The sequence below is a fragment of the Asterias rubens genome, chromosome 2, assembly GCF_902459465.1.
Source record: "Asterias rubens chromosome 2, eAstRub1.3, whole genome shotgun sequence".
Lineage (NCBI taxonomy): Eukaryota > Metazoa > Echinodermata > Asteroidea > Forcipulatida > Asteriidae > Asterias > Asterias rubens.
Window position 1 is genome coordinate 19,421,532 of NC_047063.1, and position 23,828 is coordinate 19,445,359.

At 38.3% G+C, this 23,828-nt stretch overlaps 1 protein-coding gene across 1 annotated transcript; it reads right to left on the reverse strand.

Annotated features, from left to right (window-relative positions):
• Positions 1-198: 198 nt before the first annotated feature.
• On the reverse strand, positions 199-22,745 carry LOC117306928 (hepatocyte growth factor receptor-like). Its single transcript, XM_033791506.1, has 25 exons — positions 22,663-22,745; positions 22,104-22,203; positions 21,318-21,444; positions 20,562-20,718; positions 19,325-19,424; positions 18,129-18,243; positions 17,041-17,175; positions 16,489-16,587; positions 15,433-15,526; positions 14,816-14,997; positions 14,409-14,554; positions 13,570-13,690; positions 12,514-12,653; positions 11,336-11,500; positions 9,535-9,628; positions 8,817-9,044; positions 8,280-8,426; positions 7,890-8,115; positions 7,098-7,283; positions 6,495-6,578; positions 5,541-5,722; positions 4,967-5,076; positions 3,633-3,795; positions 2,994-3,130; positions 199-2,456 (listed from the first exon to the last, which is right to left on the reverse strand). Exons 2-25 carry the CDS (start codon positions 22,151-22,153, stop codon positions 1,733-1,735), a joined length of 3,912 nt encoding a protein of 1,303 aa, XP_033647397.1. The 5' UTR covers positions 22,154-22,203; positions 22,663-22,745; the 3' UTR covers positions 199-1,732.
• Between the last annotated feature and the right edge of the window lie 1,083 nt (positions 22,746-23,828).

The following is a 23,828-nucleotide window of genomic DNA, read 5'->3' on the forward strand; positions in this document are numbered from 1 at the left end:
TAAATGCCCTTTTGTTAAAAAAACGAAAAAAAAAAAAGAAAAACAACATTTACAGACACTTTGACAGTTGAAATATCGAGGTTTGAAATATTTGCTTTGTGAAAAGTCTGTTGCGCGTGGGTTGTGTGTACGCACGCGCGCTAAGATATAGATTACGCGCTGTTACTAATAGCTACGAATTGCGTTCCGCGTGATAATCTTGCGCGCCTGACACGCGGAAGCCAGCAGGTTATAAACACTGGTCTTTAACACCCCCACGTGACGCGCTCTTCACCAACAGGAGTAGAAAAACTGTCTTGAGTATTTATGAATGGATTTTACCTGCATGGGCTAGCGTTACACAGTCTCCCATTGAAGCTGTTTATAAATTCAGAACACATCATGTATGGTGGCCAGACGTTAATATGCATTTTAATGTTAAACAGTTTTTAAAGTAATATTTGTTAGAGATTAGGTCCCAACCCAAAATTTAACTGCCTTAGGACTGGCTGTTGAACATGAACGATTCTACAAATAACTGTGAAAGGAAAACAAAAATGCTGCCTACTTTTAATTATTGTTTTGGTTAAAAGTATTGTTATGGCATTAACAGTGTTAGGAGCCGGCCTGCATTGCGTGGTAACGACATTGCTGGGCGGCTGGCTGTTGTTACTGGACCTCGACATCGGCTCGATAGCCCACCACCAACCCACTCATTACCACTCAGTAAAGACCAGCTCCTTACACTGTTTATAATTGCCTAATTCTTGACAAATACCATATTATTAGTATAGTGTTAGTGATACATCCGAAATATTTTTGATCAAAAGATTCTGTTATTAGTACATGTATATTTTATATTATGACTTTTAAGCAATTATTGTTGTATCATTTGTGTTATATCTTCATGGGAATTATAATAGTATACTTGTAAAGACTTTATATTTTCAAAGATTCGAAAGTTTGCTCTAAGCTGGCAATGAGAGTAGTAGATAGTTAAAGGAATATCTGAGGTTCCAAGATTTATTTTACTAAATGATTTTTGAACTGTTTGTATGACTGGAAATGTATGTATTTAATAAAAACTAAAGCAACGAAACAATAAACTGTACTCGTTGCAGGTTGTTGTTTGTAAGTGAAAGTATTGATCCTGGACCCAAGTTAAAAATCTTTATTCGGGGAAAAAAACACAATAAAAAAGTAAAATTATTTGCCAATAAAAAGTATAAAAAAACACCATCAACAAATAAACGTGTAAAATACAGAAACAGAACACCAGTTGTAATGAAGCGAACTGTATGACATTTTGACTGGTATCCAATCGCTGCCAGCGCTGCATACTACAAAGGAGTTGGGAAAGTTTCAGTATTGCTTTAGACTCAAGCTGGGTATAAAATAGTATACTAAATTAAAAGGAAGAACTCTGGCATTTGTTCCTTTGCAATGAAAAGTTGCTGAACCTCTTTAAGTACCATTATTTAAATACTATTATTTTGAAACGTTGTCTAGAAATACTAAGTAAATTCCTATTTGTAATCTTTTAAGATAACTATGAACCCATGGGACCCAGACTGGGTCATTGACCCGGAAGTTCCACATTTTAAGCACCTCTTTATTCTGCTGATTTCCCAAGTTCCCAAACTTTACCTTAAAACCTATTCTACTTTTATAACCATCAATTCACTGGTTCGTTTCTCCTCATACTTGGTCATTTCCATAATTCTTACACTCAACTATAATTTTCATCTTACATTTATTTAGAATTTCCCGTTTTCCCATTTAAACTTTCCATAGGAATGGCATCACCTCCACAGTGATCCCCGTAATTTCCCTGACCCTTCTCTTCCATCATAGGAATGAGATAGCTATTACGATATTCACTTCCAGTACATTCATCACAGGTTCCCCGGTTTTCATTCAAACTGGAATTCTCCCGAGGAGAAGTGACTTCCACTTTCCGACCAACTCCCATGCATTCTCCCCAGGCTTCCAGGGCATTTCCCGTTGGAATGAGATAACTCCCTCGATTGGCAATCCCAGATTCGTTACATTCATCCCAATTTCCCCGGTTTTCATTCAAACTGGAATTCACACGAGGAGAAGTGACTTCCCCTTTCCGATCAACTCCCACGCATTCTTTCCAGGTTTCCCTGGTATTCCCCGTTGGAATGAGATAACCCCCACCATCGCCATTCCCAGACTCCCCACACTCCCCAATTTCCTTGTTTCCAACCACATTTTCCCTTTCACGTTTTCCGCCACCTTTATTTTCAATCACATCCATTGGCATGATGGAGCCTTTGCCGTGATCCGTATAGCGCTCTCCCTGACCGTCTAAACCTCTTGGTGTAGCCGGTAGAGGCGGTGCATCACCCGGCGTGATTGTGGTCAACAACTGGTCAAACTCTCCAACAATTTCACGGAAGGAACATCTGCTCTTTGGTGAATCTCTCCAGCATTTTTGCATGATTTCAGATCTAAAGGGGAAAGATTTCAAAGACAACTCTGGTTTATTATAATGAAATGTTGTTCAAGAAACTACAACTTTTATTATTTCGCCAGATCAGTGTATGTTATTTTGAGCAATGAGAATGTCACTAACAAAAGTAAATTGATCGCCTCTGTGGGTGAGACAGTGAATGATTCAGTTCTTTGAAAGACCATCTTAATGGCGTCCTTACTCTTCAAGTATACACAATATCCAACAACTATACTGTAAAACTTTCATGATCAACTTAATAAAATTTGAAATAAGTTGTGTAAAAGTATACATAAACATTATGTCACTGAAACGTTGCCATATTTTGTGTATTTGAATTCTTAAATTTTACATAAATCGTCCAATAATTAACACAACTTTTTACCCATTTATTTGTTACCATTCATTAATATGTGTGTGTGATAGGCTATAGGCATACAGTACTGGTGTTGTATGATACTCAAGTATCACACGTAGCTTTGAATCTAAAACTATAATTAGTGTGCACAAAGAAAACATTTGTTTTCTCTCTTACATCTTGATGTGGCAGAATCTTGGTGGGTCCATACGTTCTCCCCGTTTCAGGAAATCATAAATGTCTCTGTTTCGAATGCCAGGATACGGACTGCTTCCTCCAGAGAACAACTCCCACAGAAGAACACCGTACGACCACTGAGAGACAAACAACAAGAATGTCATGAAAACCGGTGTCTGGTTTACCTTTTCCACAAAGGTAGTGCCAGTTCGAACAGCGACATAAATGCGCTTACAGCAAGTGATTGCGCCTATATCGAGATAATCTTTTGAACAGTTTGGGGCAACCCCCCTAAAATTCATACGTGTTAAGTAAGCAAATGTCGAGTATGGCACTGGACTACTTTAGTAATATTGTCAAAGATTTCCACTTGGTGTATCCCATAACTAGATCTGTGAAAATGTTTACCCAATTGGTCATCGAAGTTGCAAGAGAAAGAAAAAAACACCCTTAATTGATGCCAAAACAATTTTCTTCTTCAATTCATCAGTTGCATAAAGGCTTCAGGCCTGAATTCTTTAAACATTTGAGTGAGAAATTAGCTCTTTCTCTGAACCCACGTAACTTCAGACTCTCAGAGCGAGCCGTTTATCATGGAAGGCACAAAGACGGAAGATCAAACAAGCAAAAAGACCTTACCACATCTGTTTTAGCGTTATACACCCGGCGTTCCATGGATTCTGGTGCCATCCATTTGATTGGTAGTTTGGCGTGTTTATCCCCACTAGTGTAGTAGTCCGCTTCAGACAGATCCCGAGACAAGCCAAAGTCTGCTATCTTCACAACCAGCTTATCGTCAACCCTGTTGGTGTTTCAAACATAACAAATTATTGCTACATTACTGTTTTTTTAATGTAATACTTGTATCCATCCTTTGGATGCTGAATAAAAAACAAACACAAACAACAACAAGACAAGTCGTTTGATCAGCAGTTGTTCAAGTCCCTGTCTTGACGCGTGTGTCCTTAAGCAAGACACTCCTTCAAATGGGACGTAAAGCCGTAGGTCCCGTGTGTTGTGTAATGCAGGTAAAAAAAGCATCACTTACATTTATCGCTAAAGGGATTTTCTACAGTTATTCTGGCAGTGGATGCCGAGTGCGCTTTCTAATAAAGTGCTTGTGTTCTAGTAAAAAGACAAAAGCAAAAAAACGAATCTGTCTTTAAAATGGTTGTGTTTGTGCAAGCACCTTCAGTACCATATAATTTGTATATACATATTGTTAAGACTCTGTTTGCCTATTATATACCCAGAAGAAGATCAGAGCACACTGACCGAAACGATAGAGCAGAACAAGCCGGCTCTTCTCAGAGCAATTACTCCTCACAAAATATAAGTTTACTTAGTGTCAACACGAACCTTACTCACTTTAATAGATCTTTCCACCAAGTATAATAGCCTTATAATAGTCATATCCATGTGTCGTGATGACTTAAAGTAATCAATAGCAACACTGTAACTGATAGTATTTTGTTAAAGGCACTGGGCACTATTGGTAATTACTCAAATAAATTGTCAGCCAAAACAAATTACTATGAGCAACGAGCAGAGGAGAGCTGTTGATAGTATAAATCATTGTGAGAAACGGCTCCCCTTGGAGTAACATAGTTTTTAAGAAAGAGGTCATTTCCCACTCAAATATTACATTGTTCAGGCCTGAAGGCTTTTGTAGTCATCTGAAGGCACACAAATTGTGCAGCAATTGTGTTTTTCTTTCATTACTCTCTTGCAACCTCGATGAAAAATGTGAACATTTTTCACAGATTTGTTATTTTGTGCATGAAGGCGGGATACACCAAGTGGGAATACCGGTCTTTGACAATTGCCAAAGGTGTCCAGGGGTCGATATCAAAAACGTACGGCTAGTCCTAAGTTAGGACGAGTAACTCGTCCTAACTCGAGATAAGACTAGTCCTAACTCTTTGTGAAATCGACCCCAGTGCCTTTAAACAACTTTTACAGCAGAAGCTTACATGCAGTTCCTTGCAGCTAAATCTCGGTGGACGAACTTCGCTCTGCCAAGGTATTCCATTCCATGAGCAACATGCGAGGCGAACTTCAATAGCTGGTTGTGAGTCAGCTCCTATTTGAAATAGGATGTCTATAGTAAGGGTGTTTGAAAATATTTAAGATTTGCTTAACCAAAGATTGCCACGGGTGCAAAACTTCCCTTGAAGTAGTTTTGCTTGAAATGCTAAGTTTTGAAGAAACTAGTATTCAACGTAAGCAGTTTTTGTTCCCAAATGAGTCCCGAACTTAATAGTAGGATTTTTATGGGTTTTTGTTTCTTTTCGTTTCCCCGATGACTGATTGAACTTATAAACTTCTACAAGTTCTGTTCATGTACTTTTTGTGTGTTCATGATAAAGTGTGGATGCTATGTTTTGACAAAATTTCGTTTCTTATTATGTTGTGTACGAACATCCAATGCTAAAGAATATTAATTGTTTAGTAAAACCATCGGAACATCTGTGTACGGGTTAAAAAGTGGGTGCTTCACAAAAATTAAGGTTTTACAATTTTAAAATTGAAAGTAATTCTAAATACCTGTTTATTTTTGACAACATACGACTTGAGGTCTCCGTTAGGCATGAATGGCAACACGACCACCGGTTGACCGTCCGGGTTAAAGGTCAACCCGATAAGTCCAAGCACATTTGGGTGATCGAAGTTCTTCATCAAAAGTCCCTCTTGCAAGAACTTAATGACATTCGTGGAATCAGTGGTATCTTTAAAACACACACATAGATTGATTGATTGATTGATTGAATAAAAATACAGCAAGAACAAACCAAAAATTTATACACAGCAATAGGAGAAAAGACAATGAAATAAACTAAACCAAATACGAACACAAGATAGAAATACTGCACAAAATTATCAAAGGAAAGCCCCAAAAGGCAATATTTCAACTCAAACTTATTTCCCTTAGGGTCCTTAAGATCATCCACCTCGTTTGAAAAACTATCGCACAAAAAAATACGCACTCTAGGGCATACAAGAAACTAGGTGTGTTAAATTATTTCATGTAATTAATTAAATCGTGTTGTCAAGCCAAGGACTCTCAGAAAAGCGAACTTAATCACTGATCAATTACCCCATGGAGAGAAGACAAGGAAGGAATTTTCAGATTTAGATGTGGGAGGAAAACCTCAGGGAATTATTCCAGGGAAAAGTATACGCAGTCATGTAGGGACTGAAAACCTAATCCACATATATAGAGCCCTCGGTGGGATTTGAACCGGGGTTCCAGAGTGGGTATGCAAGGCAAGATATACCATTACGTCATTCAAAATACCCATAGCCTTGTATGTATCGCCAGTTGTATAAGTATTTCAAAATTATTCAAAACTCTTGAAAAAGTAACAGATGGACAAGTATTTTTTAGATATGCCTTATAAGAAGGCCATCACCATCCTTATCAGGCATAATCCTTAATTAAAACAGTAACAAAAAGTTACCAAAAATCTGCAGGTTTGTGGCATAATTAATTACACTCACCTTGCACCGTTTTGACTGCCACTGTCTGACCCGTACCAATTTGTGCATTGTTCAGAACAGCTTGAAAGACCCTTCCGAAAGCACCTATACAGAAATCAATTCGACCTTAAATCGTAAACGCAGTCCCATTTCAGTTATTAACAACTATCATAGACTTTATGCACATGACGTCATTTAAGTAGGGCGCTCTAATTGGTTAGAGGTCAAAAGAAGGTTGCTTATTTGCCCATTCTTTGCGCTGCGCGTACTATTATGCGCCCGTTTTCCATTGAATAAGGCGTTGCTTTACAACAAAATATGAAGGTTTTTTATATAGACTGATCAATCTCAAAAATAAAATGGCATTTGTAGATGGAGCGGAAGAGGTGAAAAGCCTGACCGTTGTAACCAGTGACAAATAAAACGAATTGACATTCCAATAGGAAATATACACACTAGGTTAAATACGTCGAGTTTACTTAACTTTTCAACAGGATACAAACTTGGTCAAATATGACGAGTTGAATTTTCAATAAAATACAAACTTAATCAAATATGACGACTTGACTTTCCAATATGACGAGTTGACTTTAGGAAGAGACTTGGTTTTGGAAACGTTCTTACCTTGTCCGAGGATACCACCCATGTCCAACTGGCTGAACTTTATATGGAGGTCACCAGGCACGATGTTAACATGTTCGTTTAGAACAATCGATTTCGGTGGCAGACTATTCTTGGCTTTAGCTCGAATGTTTGCCTTTGTTCCAGCAAGCTTACGAATACGTCTTACTTCAGCAGCTTCTAGGATATCTGGGAATGTAGACACGACGTGATATTTAAATGAATGAAGAATAATCACAAAAAAGTCAATTCACAATACAGCGCGTCACATCGTACGTGTATCTCTTACTAACGTTAGTGTCAAGGTTCTGCACTATACTTCGACTGGGTCCATTCCTTTATTTTTTAAATCATTCAGATTAGTGTGTTTTCTTGTTGTTTAAAGTTATTTTTACTGTTTAACGTTCAACCTTATCCTATCTTTATATGTTTCTTATTAATTTTAAATTCAATGTAATTTTAAATAAACCGTGGTGAGTAATAATTGGTGCTGTGGCTGAGACTGTGGTTTGAGACTAATGCGTATAACTACATGCTATTCGTAGCAATACCTTTAGCCATAACCGCAAATTCTGGCACAATTTTTTTTTTTTTTTTTTTTAGGACTGATAGTTTATTGTTTGTTCAAGCTTTCCTCTCCGAGCTTTTGAGTCAATATTATTTATTTGAAGCCCGGGAAGGCTTTCCTTCTGAGCAATTTGTGAGTAAAAATCGACAAGTTTCTTAAAGACTTTCTTTTCGTTTCAAACTCTTGGTGGCGCTCTTTATTTTGAATGATATTCTGCACCATTGTACCTTCGTGAAGTCCCCTGATCCTAGCTAGAAGACGTTCATTGTATTCCTGTGTGACGCGTTTCAGACGCCGCTTTTGTCTGCAGTACTTGATGGTAGCCAAAACCGAGATAATGAGTAACATCACCCCAACTATCGCCGCGATTAAGGCGAAAACCTCGGCAGTTAGCCCGACGTTCGTGTAGACCACCTTCCCCAATCTAAATGAACCGTTTCCATACCATCGAACCTAAAATTAAAACAATTTATGGTCATTCATTTTGTTGCTTCAAACCCATTTTGTTAGTGATCTAAGATACTACATTTTGAGGCAAGTGCAATTACTTTGATAAAAACCACAACTGACAATTTGGTTGGTGTCACAAGATTTAATTGCCCATCAATACTATTTACCGTAGCCACAGCTTGGTCAGGAGGTTCGTTGTACGGTAGACGGCATGTCAGGACATCGGGCGTAAGAGTGACGAATTGGCATTCGGCCTCGCCACCTAATGTGACCGTGATTTCCGAGTCAGCGATTGCCCATGACGTCATCTCGACCTGTGAGAGAATCAACAATATGCAGGTTGAAAATGAGAGAAGTGTGGCTAAAGGGTTAGGGATGTGCTGTTCACAGCAAACCTGTGGGTTTTCAATCTAATTTAATTCATTTTTAAGGAGATGAACTTGAGGCAATTAAAGTTTGGGACCGGGTCGACTCGACTCAAACTTTCAAAACACAAGCCTGTCAGTATGTATCAATTGGCAACATTTCAATATAAATCATCAACGCAATGGCAAACCATAAACACACAAAAGGGTTCCAGAAGTGTTATTTCACAAGGACGCTTAATGCTATAGTAATTAAAATTCCATGCAAAATAATGCTAGTACCAATGTAACGCAGTTTGTTCACGAGTGCAGGCTTTGTCTATCTCAGCTAAACTTTACCTTCATTGTTAGTGAAGAGATATTGGCCGAATCAACGAGGAGCTCGTCCCCGTCAAACCTTTGGACGATCGGATTTTGACAGTAGGTGAAACCCGGGCTCGGAATAAAGAGCTGTTTCCCGTCCACATCCAGGCCGAGCGTGGCATGTATGCAGTTTGTTATGGGGACAATATCAGCGATGGCAGGCGTCGTACAGATCATGGTTTCGGCACTCTCAACGTGGCATGACTGTCGTGGGAGTTAATGAAACAAAAACCTTTCTTACTATAAAACGTTGTTTGAACAAAAAAGCAGACTTTATGCTGACGGCAAAGTTGTCAAGACATAGTACATTAAAAGTCACATGGGAAAGTTTCAGCTGTAATCAGTGTTGCGAAAACGGCACAAAAAAACGAAACAAAACCAAAACTGTCACATTGTCTTAATCCATCCAGATTAAAATATTTTGGGTTGATTGAGTTTCCATTCATATTGATTCAAAATAGGTTTTACTTACTAACTAAGCTTGTATGGTCATTTAATATAATGTACTAACACATGTACTACTTATGTAGCATGCTATTACATAATTCTGAATGACACTACCTTTAAGCAGTTCCCGTATTATTTTTATAATTCTTTTATAAAAAAATTAAAAAAAAAAAAAAAAAAAAAAAAAAAAATTGCCGTGTCAGGATATAAACTAAAATTATTGAACAGAAATGACTTGAAACCTCACCTGTTTAAACGTGTCATTCTTATACTGCACTTTGATTGTTGCACTGGACACAACCGTGAACCTTCGTCCGTATACAGTCAGCACCCTCCCACCGCTGTTGTTTTGTAAAAACAAAAACATTTCTATTAAAAACCTTTACAAAAGTTCATGCAGTCTATCAAACATGGTCCGGATCGGGGTGGTTGAGCCATTTTCCGCCAGACTAAACTCATATTATAGCGGAATTCCTACGTCATAACCACAACCTACCTGTAAGCAAAGCCTAAGGTAGGCTATTAAACTTGCTAATAACCAGGGCCCAATTTCATAGAGCTGCTCAGCACAAAAATCTCCTTATCATGAAATTTCTTCTTAGATAAAAACAGGATTACCAACCAAATTTCCGCGTGATTTTCAGGATAAGCAAACAACATCTGAATACCAGTAACACGCAATATGCAACAGATGAACATTTGGTTGGTAATCCTGTTTTTATCAAAGGAAGAGATTTCATGCTAAGCAAATTTTCGTGCTTAGCAGCTCTATAAAATTGGGCCCAGATGAGTGACGCAACAACTAAGTTGAACCTAAAGGCCATGTCAGAGGGAATTCTTTTTACAGCCAACTATAGAGGCAACCACTTGCACTGTAAAATGCAAAAGGAGCACTTCGAATGCACAAGAGATATTCTTCCATCTGTAACTCACTCTTCACACGAATATAATAACAAAAATGTAATATGAATGGATTTTCATTCTTTGAAGATTGCCTGGAACTGGTTGCCTGTAAACTGCTTTACAGTAATAGCAGTGTTTATGACATAGAAACTACCCTGAAAACACAGAACACGTCTGCTAAAGGCTCTAGGGAATTGGGCCATACTCTCACACACTTGCGACTTCTTCTTAGAATATGCAGAATGATGAACTATTCTAAGTGTTTCCCGCGTTATGCATGTATCTTCTTGGAATTCTTGTATGTTACAGCCCCCCCCCCCCCCCCCCCCATCTTAAAAGTTTGACTGTTTCAAAAGTAATACCAATATTATCCTAATAATACTTTCATCAGGTTATTGAGGTCTGTACTTTGGATTGCTCTATTGTTAGAGCTTGAGATCGTATTTTGTTTTTTCAGCCCATCCTTTCGCGACAAACTTTGCACATACACAAAACACCATGGGAAACGAAATATGACGTAATTGGAAAATAATGGCTTCAGTTGAAGATGAATCTGGGGCAAAAAATACCAGCTTAAACGCTCTCACTGACATGAGGAAGCACAATCAACTTTCAACAATCTTCCTGAATTCGAAAAGATTCGTGAATTGTTATGTAATGTACTGTGTGCATTTTGTTCGTCTAACCAAGTCGGCCGGTTTGGTTATTTACCACGGCTTCGTCTTCGGATTAGACTCATCGGCTAAATTGACCCGCACATTATTACACGTACTTTGCGTACGCTCAGGGCCCAATTTCATAGAGCTGCTTAAGCAAAAAATTTTGCTTGAGCAAAAAATTCATTGCTTCGTAAAATCAGATTATCAGCTACAACTCCACTCAATTGTTTATGCTAAGTAAACAATAGCTAAATACCAGTAACAAGCAATGTATGTGGCATGAAATTGTTGCCAGTAACATGTGTAAAACAAGCAAGCTATTTTCGTGCTTAAGCAATTTTTTTGCTTGAGCAGCTTTATGAAATTGGCCCCAGGGCTTCAGACGAGAAAACGCGTCCGGAAGGGGCCTGAAGGCAAACCCAAAGCCAAAGCCGTAGTTTCGAAAAGGACCATGTCTCTCCAAAACAATGATTGTGGCCAACTTACGACTGGATACTGCTTTGTGGATCAAAACGAAGTATATCCGGGAGTGGCACGAAGGTGAAGATGTCAGCTGAACTCCTTGGGGTGCCGTCAAATGTCACCTCGACACGGCCGGCATGACCCTCTGTTGACATCCCTAAACGACACCGTATAGCCGTGCAGGTCACGCTGTTTAAAAAAAAAGCAAATGGGCCGTGAAAACCCCGGTTCATACTTCCTGCGAATGCGAATGCGAATGCGAAGCGAATTTGACGTGAATTTGACGTCACAACTATCCTTTCGCAGCGATATTCGCAAGTGAGTTGCCCAGAGCTGAACTGCTGCGAATATTCGTTGCAATTTTTGTGACGTCAACATTCGCTTCGCATTCGCATTCGCAGGAAGTATGAACCGGCTCATTATACTTCCTGTGAAATGTGAATGCCATACGAATTTGGACGCGACAAAATTCGCAACGGATAATTAGCAACAAGTTGCCCTGTGTTCATCCCCTGCAGCGAAAACATCCACGTGACGTGAAAATTTGCATCGCATTCACGTTCGCAGGAAGTATGAGCCGGGCTCAAGTCTCGCTTGTATTCAAACATTTTGGGCCATTTTGGTCCCACGTCAATTGCTTTTAGAACGCTTGAAGGAAACAAACTCGAGCGCTTTATGGGTTTCGATGTTTCAAGTACGTGTATTCGTTGTCAAGAGTAATGCATAATTGTGTTTTCCTCAGATGTTTTATTAATTAATTTTAAGTACCTGTTCTCCTTCCTATAAGAGTGTACAGTACTTCTCCCTCTCAGTTGTTCTGTGTATGATTTAGGCCATTTTAAATAGTAATGTAATGTTTTACTCCATTTTTTTTAAAACTATGTAACTGTTCATGTAATTCTGCTGCTGGCAGCGAATTGAATAGATTTTTAATAAACCATTGAATGAATATTATAAAAATAGAAATAATAAGGATTCGAGATATTACCATTATAGAGACGTTATTTCTACAAACATAAAAAAAAAACATTTATGGACAGCTGTACCGTTGCTTGAAACCACGACGGTAAACGTTGTTCACCCACCCAAACCTTTTGGTTTTACAGAATAAAGCGACTCACATTGGTAAATTTACAATATTGACCATGATTGACTTTCATTCATTGTTGGGTCATAAAAATTGCGGATGTATGTATACACACCTTGTAATATCACATGTTACATTGGCCGCAACGTTAACTTGGATGTCTCTACCGATATCCAAGTCTGTACCGGTAATGGTTAATATTGTACCTCCGTCGGCATAGCCCTCTATCGGCGAGATCCCAGTAATTGCAGGATTCTGTCAACATAAATTATTTCCTACACTATCAATCGTGACTAGACTCGTTAAACAAAATCATTTTAAAGTTTTAGTTTGAAAATGCCTTTTAAAGCCATTGGACACTTTCGGTAAACAATATTGTCCAAGGCTCACACTTCGTGTACCACAACTTATATATAAAATAAAAAACCTATGAAAATTTAGGCTCAATCGGTCATCAGAGTCGGGAGAAAATAACGGGAAAACCCACCCTTGTTTCCACACGTTGCGCCGTGTCATGACATGTGTTTAAGATAAATCGGTAATTCTGGCTATCGAGAATTGATATTGTTTTAATGTTTTCTCAAAAAGTAAAGCATTTCATGGAATAATATTTCAAGATAAGTCTTTCACCATCTGTAAACCCTGTAAATTATTTGTAAATCTGTGAACTTGTTTTTTCCCTGTACCGAAAGTGTATAATTGCTTTAAACGCATGCTGGACACGTTTGGTAATTGTCAAAGACCAGTATTCTTACTATGTTGGTGTATCCCAACATAAATCATGCATAAAATAACAAACCTCTGAAATTTTTGCTCAATATTGGTCATCAAATTGGTGTACTTTCAGATGCCTAAAAAGGCTTCAGGTCCGAATTCTTTTGATATTTGAGTGAGCTCTCTCTCTCTCCAAAAATACGTTACTTCAGAGGGAGCCGTTTCTTGCATTGTTTTAAAATAATCAACAGCTCTCCCTTGCTCGTTACCCATGTAAGTTTTTATGCTAACAATTATTATGAATTACCACTACTTTCCAGTGTCTGTAAGACAGTGGTTATAATATTAAACATATCAGCATGTGCTGACAGCGGTCCTCGCTGCAAGGTTGTACAAATCTGTCGAAGTTTAATTTTGCCAGAATCTTCTGACTTCATTTTAGAATAATTGTCTTTACCTTATAAGTGAACTGTACTGCCCCGGTGCTAATCAAGTCCTCACCTCCAGCTGTTCTTGCTACTGATACGGTGACGGTCTGTGCTATGCTTGAACTCAGTGGGGAAGTTATACATCTTACACTAGAATGACAACAATTAGCGTAAAAGATAGATATAGTTAGATAGATAAAAGGTTTATTCACAATAGTCTTCACAGCATAACAACTGAATTGCACCTATGATACATCATGAAAAGGTTCAAAGTACACCATTAAAAGTACAACAAGATATACAAAAAAAACACTAGCGAAAAGGGAAACAAAATGCATAATGGGGGGGGGGGGGGGTTAGCGGGTATCGAGATCCATATTTGGGTGCGCCATTACTAGTGACGTGTTGGGGCCGAGCTGTCAATCACACGGGACTCGAGCTTTGTTTTTTCCCCTGATCAGGAGAGTGTGGGTTAGAGTCCCAGTCTTGACACTTGTGTCATTGTGTGAGCAAGACACTTTAATCAGTATTGCTTCGTCCTTCGGATTGAACGTGAAGCCGCGAGGCCCCGTGTATTGTGTAATGCAAGTCAAAGAAGTTACACTCAACTTAGGGCCGTGTCACATAAGGCAATTTACAGGAAACCAGTTCCGGGCAATCTCCAAGAAGAGAACCCATTCGCACTTGAACATTCTCATAATTGATTAGGGAGCTGAAGACATTGTTTGAAAAATTACTCAAGTGCTACCCAAAGTGGTCATGTAGCATACACTGCATCAAGCAACGTTGCCTCCAAGTTGCCCCGTGTGACAAGGCCCTTACATTTCACGAAGGCCTACTCGACTCACAAATCTAAAATAAGTATTACCTTTGTCCAGTGACGTACCAACCAGTCAGGTTGCATAACTGGTTTCCGATCATCACTCTTTGGATGTCTTGAATACTCTGACCAATGTCGCTTCCATTAATTTCGATGACAGTGTTTCCCTCTACTGGGCCCGATGCTGGAAACACCTGACGCATAAATCACTGATGTTCAGTTTGTGTGAATTTTCATATTAGCAGTTTAGGGATATGGGTTCGAATGTCCTAAGCTAAATGCCGATTTCAAAATGACTACAATAAATATCGTCGTCTAGTTACTTCACAAAAAAGAAATCCATATAGAAATAACATCAAAGTGAATGTTGAAACTAATAGGTACATTTATCCAGATGGATCTATAATATACAATGGCTTTTCATAAATGCCACTTCGATTTTATAAGATTCCTACATGTTTTAAGACTGGTGCTGGACACTGACTACCGGGGCTCAAAGAACTGCTTGGACATTCAGTATCCTCCATGAAGGCACACTTGGTACCACACCAGCGGCATCCTAATTCTGGTCTCGCCGTCTCAACGGACAGACAGCGACTGCAATCCGGACGGTCCACGTCACATTTATAAAGGGTAACTGGAAATAATTGATAAAAGAACAAAACATAATAAGGTGTACAGGTTAAGCGGCACAACTTAATAACTAACAATAGCATGACACCAATGGCCTCAAACAAAAGTTCAAAATTATGCACTAAAAAGGAAAGTCCAACAAGTTGGTTATGTGCGGGAACGTGTATCAGTAAAATTCGCGTCAAACTCAAATGAAATGAATGCCACTAAAAATTATTTAAAGCAATGGGAGAATAAACTTTAGAGGAGTCTTCGATTTTCTAGATTCGAAAAAACGTGTGTATATATTATGTGAGCGTTGATACCTGATGAATCCCGGGACTTTGGCAAACTAGATAATTGTTTTGACTGAGCGAGGACAACATCAAATGGGACGATGATGAAGTTATTACACATTGATACCGGTATATTAATAGACTATACTCGTTATTTATCTCACCGGTGTTATTGTTACGTTCTAACTGCATGTCGCCATTCCAATGTACCCGCAACGGTACAATTAGTTCTCTCTTGTCATCTGCTTCGTATGAATACTTCGTATGAAAAAAACAAAATCACAATAATCGACAGTCAATGGTCTTTTTAGTCATACTGTTGAAACAAAATGTTACATGAGCGTGCGATTATACACTTAATTGGAATTGAACGCATCGATGGGGAGTCGAATTGTTGTGGTTGTTTTTCAGGTTATTGGCTAAATTCATTACCGAATAGGCATATCACATTAAACCCCAAGTGTAATATTTGTTTCTCTTAAACCCTCAAGTGTACACGCGGGCCCTAACTGCAAAACTGAGGTGTTTAAATGTAATACCGAAGAGAGAATCAAATTTGACATAATTAATGTACCCGCAACGGTACAATTAGTTCTCTCTTGTAATCTGCTTCGTATGAATACTTCGTATGAAAAAAACAAAATCACAATAATCGACAGTCAATGGTCTTTTTAGTCATACTGTTGAAACAAAATGTTACATGAGCGTGCGATTATACACTTAATTGGAATTGAACGCATCGATGGGGAGTCGAATTGTTGTGGTTGTTTTTCAGGTTATTGGCTAAATTCATTACCGAATAGGCATATCACATTAAACCCCAAGTGTAATATTTGTTTCTCTTAAACCCTCAAGTGTACACGCGGGCCCTAACTGCAAAACTGAGGTGTTTAAATGTAATACCGAAGAGAGAATCAAATTTGACATAATTAAGGGCGTTAAAATAACACCAATATATTTGTGTTGACATAAATAAGTGTTATTTAAACACCCTTTGTTGTAAATTTTTATTCTCTTTTCGGTATTTATGTGACAACACACAGGGTGTCGATTTTAACATCCCTGTTTTTGCAGCGTACAGTTTATGTCCTACCGGAAGGACGAAGCAACAATGGTAATGCCATTAAGTGTTTTTCGATTTTAGGACACAAGTTTAAAGAGCGGAGCTCAAACCTACACTCTGCTGGGCTGAGTGTAAATTATTATTTGAAATTTCTCACCATTCGTCCGTGACACCGTATTACGTCATCAGTCACTAACGTCGCTTGAGTAATCTGCGTGGTACCCTCAACTAACAAAGAGCACTGGTAACCCGTCACCTGGTTTAAATATAAACACGAAAACTCATTCAATTAGTGGATGGTGTTTGAAGATATGCATGGTGTGAAAAAAATAAATACTTAGTAGTAAATTTGCGGATACTACCGTGTATAATATCTCTTTCGAGGGAGTGTTGGCTCTGAAAAGAGCCGGTGTGGTATCGACGATTCGAACAGTATACTCTGCTCGTCGTCAGGATAATTCAGAGCATCTGATCGAAACGTCGAGTCGATATCCGGCAGTCAGGTTGGTTAAGTGGTTTCCTTTGGACCCAGGTTCTATATCCAGACAGGAGCCTTACATGTGGATTTGGTTTTCAGTATCTACAAGACTGCCCCGGTTTACCATTTCTTTGTAGGCAAAACATGAAATGAGCTGCCAGTTGGGACAATGTAAACTTCATTGAACTTGGTTGATTAACTGTTTCTGCTTAGCAATATGTTTTACTTTACCTTCGTAGGGTCAGGTAAACTCCTAACATTGACGACGAAGTCTTTGGATGTACCCACTGGAATAAGTATCTGTGTAGTTTGGGGCCGTATTTGTGGACAGAAGTCTAGTCCCTGCCTAGGTGAGCTAACAGGATTCTATGACAAACATGTCATAATAAAAAGGACACAAACAAAGTGAACGTTTTTCCTAAGTAAGGGAAACAGAGTGTTGTTTAAAGAAAATAATAAATAAAGGCTATCCATGCATTGTTTGTATTGATTGAGTCAAAATGTCGGTGTTTGAAGGTGGTGGGAAGGTGCGATGCTGGAGGGGCGAGCTGTGCTTGTCAAACCTCGAAAACATTGTCAATCTATAACGCATACAGATTGAAGTTTGTTCGCCCATAAAATCACCATTTCTGTCTTTATAAAAAGATTTTTCCACACGCTCCAGCCGTGCTGACGATTTTCATAATAAGAAAAAGACACACGTTTCACGTTTTTTCCCTCTGCATTTCGCTTTTGTGGAAACCGGTTCGAGTTCCTATGTTGTTGGTATTACATGTGGATGGGTGTTTAATTAGTCTCTTCCTGATTTCATGCCCCCCCCCCCCCCAACATCTAAAACTGATTTTGAATATTCTCTTCACGTGTATCTCTAGAACGGTAGGCATTACTTGTTTCCATGGTTTCAATAACAGAACAAGACACAAACAACAAAAACACTGTTAGAAAGTGTACAACTGAAATTGACTTGTTTAATTGCATGAAATTTGGATGCATTTGATCCGACCGTTATGCATTTTACGAACCGTCGTTGGCTGTCACAGATCTGTTTGTCCGTTTCTCTTATAAAATAATAAGCACGGTTTGGACGAGTGGACAAATATTTTGTAAAGATCTGGCTGCATTAGTAAGATTAAAGACGCTTTATAAATGCAAGATTTGCTGCAAGTACCGGTACCAACAATAATTACAAAACTAGCTTCAACTGGTGTGGCCAAACCGACTGTCACAAAACAAGGCAACACACCACAAACATTTCGGCAATTATAAACATACAGGACAAAACGAAAATCAAAATAAAAAAGAAAGAGAGAGCAGTTTACATTATTTCCTGTGACAATGGTGTCTCCATGAGTACAAATGCTACTTTGGTGCGTGCAGGCGTTGTCAAAAACACACCAGTCACAGTTCCAATCACTTAAAACACACGCCCCACACCTGAAAAAAAGTGAAACAGAAAAATTTGCAAACTGCTAAGCAACTAAAAGAACCCATGGTATAAAAGCAAACAATAAATAATGGCCTGATGTTTCGACCATAGCAAAGTTTGTCTCGAAGGAAAGACCCTGGAATGATACGTCAGGCCATAAAAAAGGGACAGCAAAATGAGATCATTTGGAAAAGAAGCAGCTATTTGGCTGTGTAGGCCTATTCCGTAACATTGTCCTATTAAAAATTGCTAAAAAGGAATCCTTTTGAAAACGATACTGGAAAGCATTGCCATCCTGTGGCTACAGGTCTGTGATTGTTTTTTTTCTTTTCTTTTTTTTCTTTCTTTTTGTGTAAAGCACTGTGATACATTTTTTGTAAGAGCGCTTTATAAATGCCTTTGTAGTATAGTAGTATAGTATAGTATTGTCATTATGACTATAAGTTTAAATGATACATTTTGTGCTTGTTGTTGTGAAAGCTGCCATCCCAGACTTACAGAAACTTCAGAATGGTTACCACAAAAACAATTGGCAAGTTAAGTTTTTGAAAGTCCATCCAGGAGGTTTTCCAATAGATCTTATCGCAAATACACAGCACGTGCGACTTGGGCATGGAATTAGGTGCATGCTGGTCTAGCTAGCGATCACCAGTTGACGAGTAGCTAGACCAGCATGCACCTAATTCAAAAGTAAGCGCTTGCGCAATGGATATTTTACGGAAATGGTTACGGGTAAAAAAACAACAAGTGCGCCACCCTGAGTTTGTAGACTAGCCTCGTCTTTATCCGCAAGGATAAAGACGGGTACTTGCTTTTCAGAACCGTTGGGTACAATGATATCATTGGATAAACGTGTACAGTTCCCATATATGTGTTTTGATTTGTTGAAGATGATGTGGATGCAGCTGACAAACATCACCCCGGACCAGTCAAAACACAGATATAGAAAAGCTTACTTTCGGTCGTCTGCTGCATGCAGTGTCCACATGTTGCGTAATGTTGGTGTCGAATTTGACTGCATCCGTACCGCACGATTTACAGGAATAATATAATGGACATAACATGTTTATGAAACGTCTTCTAACTTACGTCATGTGCCTCGTACAATCGAAGTAGCTAAATGTTGTACTTATAAAAGTCACCATGGACTCCGATGAAAACACACCCAAAAGCATAGCCACGTGGTCCTCTACACATTAATGGTACAAAACGGAGACTTTATAAATAACGCACCACGGGACGGCCGGATAACATTCTCCCACAGATCCATCATCAATCAACTTTCGGCTCAAAAGTGACCATTTACCATTTTACTCACTTTGACTTGGGATAACAATTTACAAGTGACTATTCCGACGGCCATTTTAATTATGCAAGTGCACAGAGAGCAATTTCAATAATGATGTGAACGAAGCAAATTAAATGCATGAGAGCTTTGGATGTTGTATAAACGTAAATTTTAATGTTTAAAATACAAAGAGACAAACCCTGAATGGTAGCTGTTTTCTTTGCTTACCAAAACAATACCCAGCAAGTCAGTTGGTGAATCTCAACATGGTTTCATTCATTCATTCATTCATTCATTCATTCATTCATTCATTCATTCATTCATTCATTCATTCATTCATTCATTCATTCATTAAGGTTTATTAAAAATATCACAAAATACACGACAGAAATTAAAAAGACTTAAATTGGCGTGTTTACATTCATTATTGTAAAAAAAAAAAAAAAAAAAAGATGATATTAGCGTCACCCCCCCCCCCCGCACAACTTTATTAATTTTACATATAAATTGTTAAAAACAATTACTCACAAAATTATTTTATTGTTCAGAAATATTTACTTTAATGTTTGAAGAAAAAATATTCTATTTCCAGGTGACTTAAAAGGCAGTGGACACTATTGGTAATTACTCAAAATAATTATTGGCATAAAACCTTACTTTTTAACGAGTAATGGGGAGAGGTTGATGGTATAAAACTTTGTGAGAAACAGCTCCCTCTGAAGTAACCTAGTTTTGGAGAAAGGAGTAATTTTCCACGAACTTGATTTCGAGACCTCAAGTTTAGAACTTGAGGTCTCGAAATCAACCATCTTAACGCACACAACTTCGACGACCGATCGAGCTCAAATTTTCATAGGTTTGTTATTTTATGCATATGTTGAGATACACCAAGTGAGAAGACTGATCTTTGACAATTACCAATAGTGTACACTGTCTTTAAGGGTAATCCTATTATGATAATGGCCAATCCGCAGACTCAATTAATAGGTCATGACGTTTTCTCCAAACCAATACGTGATTGGCCAGAGCAATGTATACCTTGAGGAGGAATCACTGGTATGTCAGCCTTCGCTGGTGCCCTGCACTGGATACTCTGACCATCAGTGATGCCATAAGTTACAGGTAGCTCATCGAAACGGCATCCGTACGTTTCGTTAACGCTAAGTTGCGGTAACAATTGAAACGTCAATGTTACCTGAAATTAACAACATTTTAATGATAATCATCAATAATATTGATAATTGAAGTTAAAATAAAAGGAGTGTACTTCTATATAATGCAAAGTTCAATGCAACAACTGAGAAAGTGAAGACTTTGGTGATCTCACTGCAACGATATTATTCACGAGCAAGTCAGTTTCCATTTGCGGTAAAGTAACCTTTTAAAGTGGTCCCATTTCTGCGGCCGTGTCCATGTGGCATGGTAACCCGTGGCTGTAGGCAGTTTCTATCTAGTTTGTGTTTCAAGTCAATTGATTGAAGTGCGACTGGAACCCAAACAAAAGACAAAATATGGAACCTGCGAACTAGATAGCCTATAGTTGGTATAGCGCCTCTGAGGCAGGAGATCCTGTCCCCCGGTCGGAGACGGTGTCCCCAAACGATAAATTACTGTGTACAAGCTACTTCTGATAGCGCCCTCTTTTGAAACATCTTCCTTCAATCCCTGGCACACAGATTTCCCTGGGAGTCATGGGAAACCGGCTCGTTAATCCGGCCTCGGCAGATTCAAATCCCGTTTTACTGTTATTTATACTCATTAAACCTGCAAGAGATGCGATAATTATAACCGTACCGTTTCAAGAGGATCCATTACTGGTTGGCTACCGGTGGGGAACAGGTCGACAATGGAGATACATGGCCGATTTCTCAGCCAATTATTCGGCCTAGAACTGTACACACAAGAAGCACGAGTCGAGCACCTAGAACCAATCAAAATAAAGACATATAAACATCTGTATCAGGACCTTTATTTCGTGAGATTCGATTTAAATGGTATCTCTTACGAGAGGGTTTGATTCTGAAAGCATTCCTGGTAGTATCATCTCAGGATTTTACTTTTGGAGAGAAGAGCCCCTTTAAAAGTCACTGAAAAAACACACGGGAAAAACTCACGTTATTTGTTGAATCATACAGAGTCCCAAACCCTGACATAATAAGAAGACATAAGAAACTGTAATGATTTCCAAGAAAGAAAGAAATTTAATTGAACACACGTTTTAAACAGCACCACAAATAAACAAAAGAAACAACCGGCTGATAAACAAAATAATAATACAAATTCAGCTAACTTGAAGTGGCACATAACCTTCAAATCATTTAAAAAAACACTTCGTTGTTTGGAAATGCTCATCCAGTCAAGAGTTATTTTAACGCACAAAATTCGTAATAAATACGTATTAACTCCACGATAGAAGAATAAAAAGCTAGACAAGTTCTCAAAAGAACACAATCTACCAAATATAAATGTGTCTCTTAAAATCATACCAGCGGTGTACTGTCATGAACTTAAACAAAACACACACCATTATTCTTTTTAAAAATATATTTTTCAAAACACAACACGAAGAATATGACTTACTTGTTTTTAAGAGAACACATCCACAATATGGGTCCCCAACGTTCACGCATTCTTCACAACTAATGAACTTGCCACACGTTTCAACAGGCACCTTTGTGATCTGATAAATAAAAGGACACAGCATCTTATTTTGAAACCCTAATTTTGGAGAGAAAAAATCAATCAATCAATCAGTCTTTAAAAATAAATAAAACAATAAAATCATGATATTGCACCCTGAGGTAGCATTGGGTTATTTTAAAACTAATTTTACTATATTGAACAGCTTTGAATAACTTTACAATGTTGCAGTATAGAGAAGGGCACCATTTCATAAATCCACTCAAGGCAGAAAATATTGCTGGTTCCTGGTTTAAAAGCCTGGCACATCATGCTTTTGAAATATTTGTTGCTGTGGTAACCTTGTTGTGCTTGTATACATTTGAGTTTTCTATTCACCGTTCAGAGATATTGTTTAGAATGTTTATATTATTTCAGCCTGTGTGGATTTAGATCTGTTTACGGTCTAGGCCTGTCTATGACAATTATAATATATATTTCGGCTAAAATTACAGCTTACCTTTTTCTCTTGCAAGACGTAGGCAAAATCTTTGCCTTTATTGAACAAAAGACCGTCTTTGACAATTTCTTGACCATTTTGAAACGGGATGTCCTCGTAAAGGCGAGCCTCAGTCATTGATGACAATGAAAGCTGTATGTAGAACAATAGGGAGGTGTTTAGCCTTCACATTACGCTAATAAACTGAATGCGAACGTCAAAACAATAATTGTTTTCTTAAAACCATACGGAAAGCACGGGCTAGAATAGTCTTTACATTCATTGCTCAGCGCAATATTGTGAACTCATTCAAAGATGTCATTGGACACTTTCGGTAAACAGCCAACACTTCGTGTATCACAACTTTATAAAATAACAAACCTGTGAAAATTAGGCTCAGTTGGTCATCGGAGTCGGGAGAAAATAACGGGAATACCCATACCTTGTTTCCGCACGTTTCGCCGTGGTAATGACACGTTTCGCCGTGTTTAAAATAAATCCGTAATTCTCGATATCGAGAATTGATATTGTTTTAACGTTTTCTCAATAATAATATTTCAAGAGAAGTCTTTCACCATTACCTTCTGTAAACCCTGTAAGTTAATTAATTGTAAATCTGTGAACTTAAAAAAATAAATTATGTTCCGAAAGTGTCCAATGGCTTTAAATTGTTGTTTTTGTTGTCTTTGTCAGTTTGATGTTGTTATTGTCGTCACTGTCGCTGGAATTGTCAAAGTTGTTCAGCTCGGGTAATTATCGCATCCTTTATCAAATGGCCACGGACCTGCAAGGTTTTAAACGGACGTTTAATACCGAGTCACTACTTTTATATTTCAATTCATAAATGACCTTTTTTAAAGACGTAATAAAATTGGAAAATCTGTAAAACAAATCTAGACAATTAATTTCAAAATACGACCGTATTGTCTGAACTCGAACATAATTGTATACCTTTAAAAGATGCCCTTGCTCGGATCCCAGGAAAATAGCCGTTTGATCTTCATGAGGAGTAGCAAGAATTGCCGTGATGCCATTGGCAGCTGTGTAAATTGACCGAGCTTCTATTGGAATTCTCAAACCACCCATAAAGGAATTGGTGTCTGACCGATGGCAGTAATTAAGACCATCACGATCTATTAAGTCGATCTGTATTAGGAAGGTAAACAAATGAAATAACTTCAAATCAG

Bases quoted from the DNA above. Each gene is read 5' to 3' on its own strand.
- LOC117306928 (XM_033791506.1), bottom strand. From the start codon at position 22,153: ATGCGTGAACGTTGGGGACCCATATTGTGGATGTGTTCTCTTAAAAAC. The intron at 8,116-8,279 runs GTAAATAGTATT...TTTTAATTTTAG, and splicing joins CTGACCAAGCTGTGGCTACG to GTTCGATGGTATGGAAACGG. The intron at 5,723-6,494 runs GTGAGTGTAATT...TGTGTTTTAAAG, and splicing joins GGCAGTCAAAACGGTGCAAG to ATACCACTGATTCCACGAAT.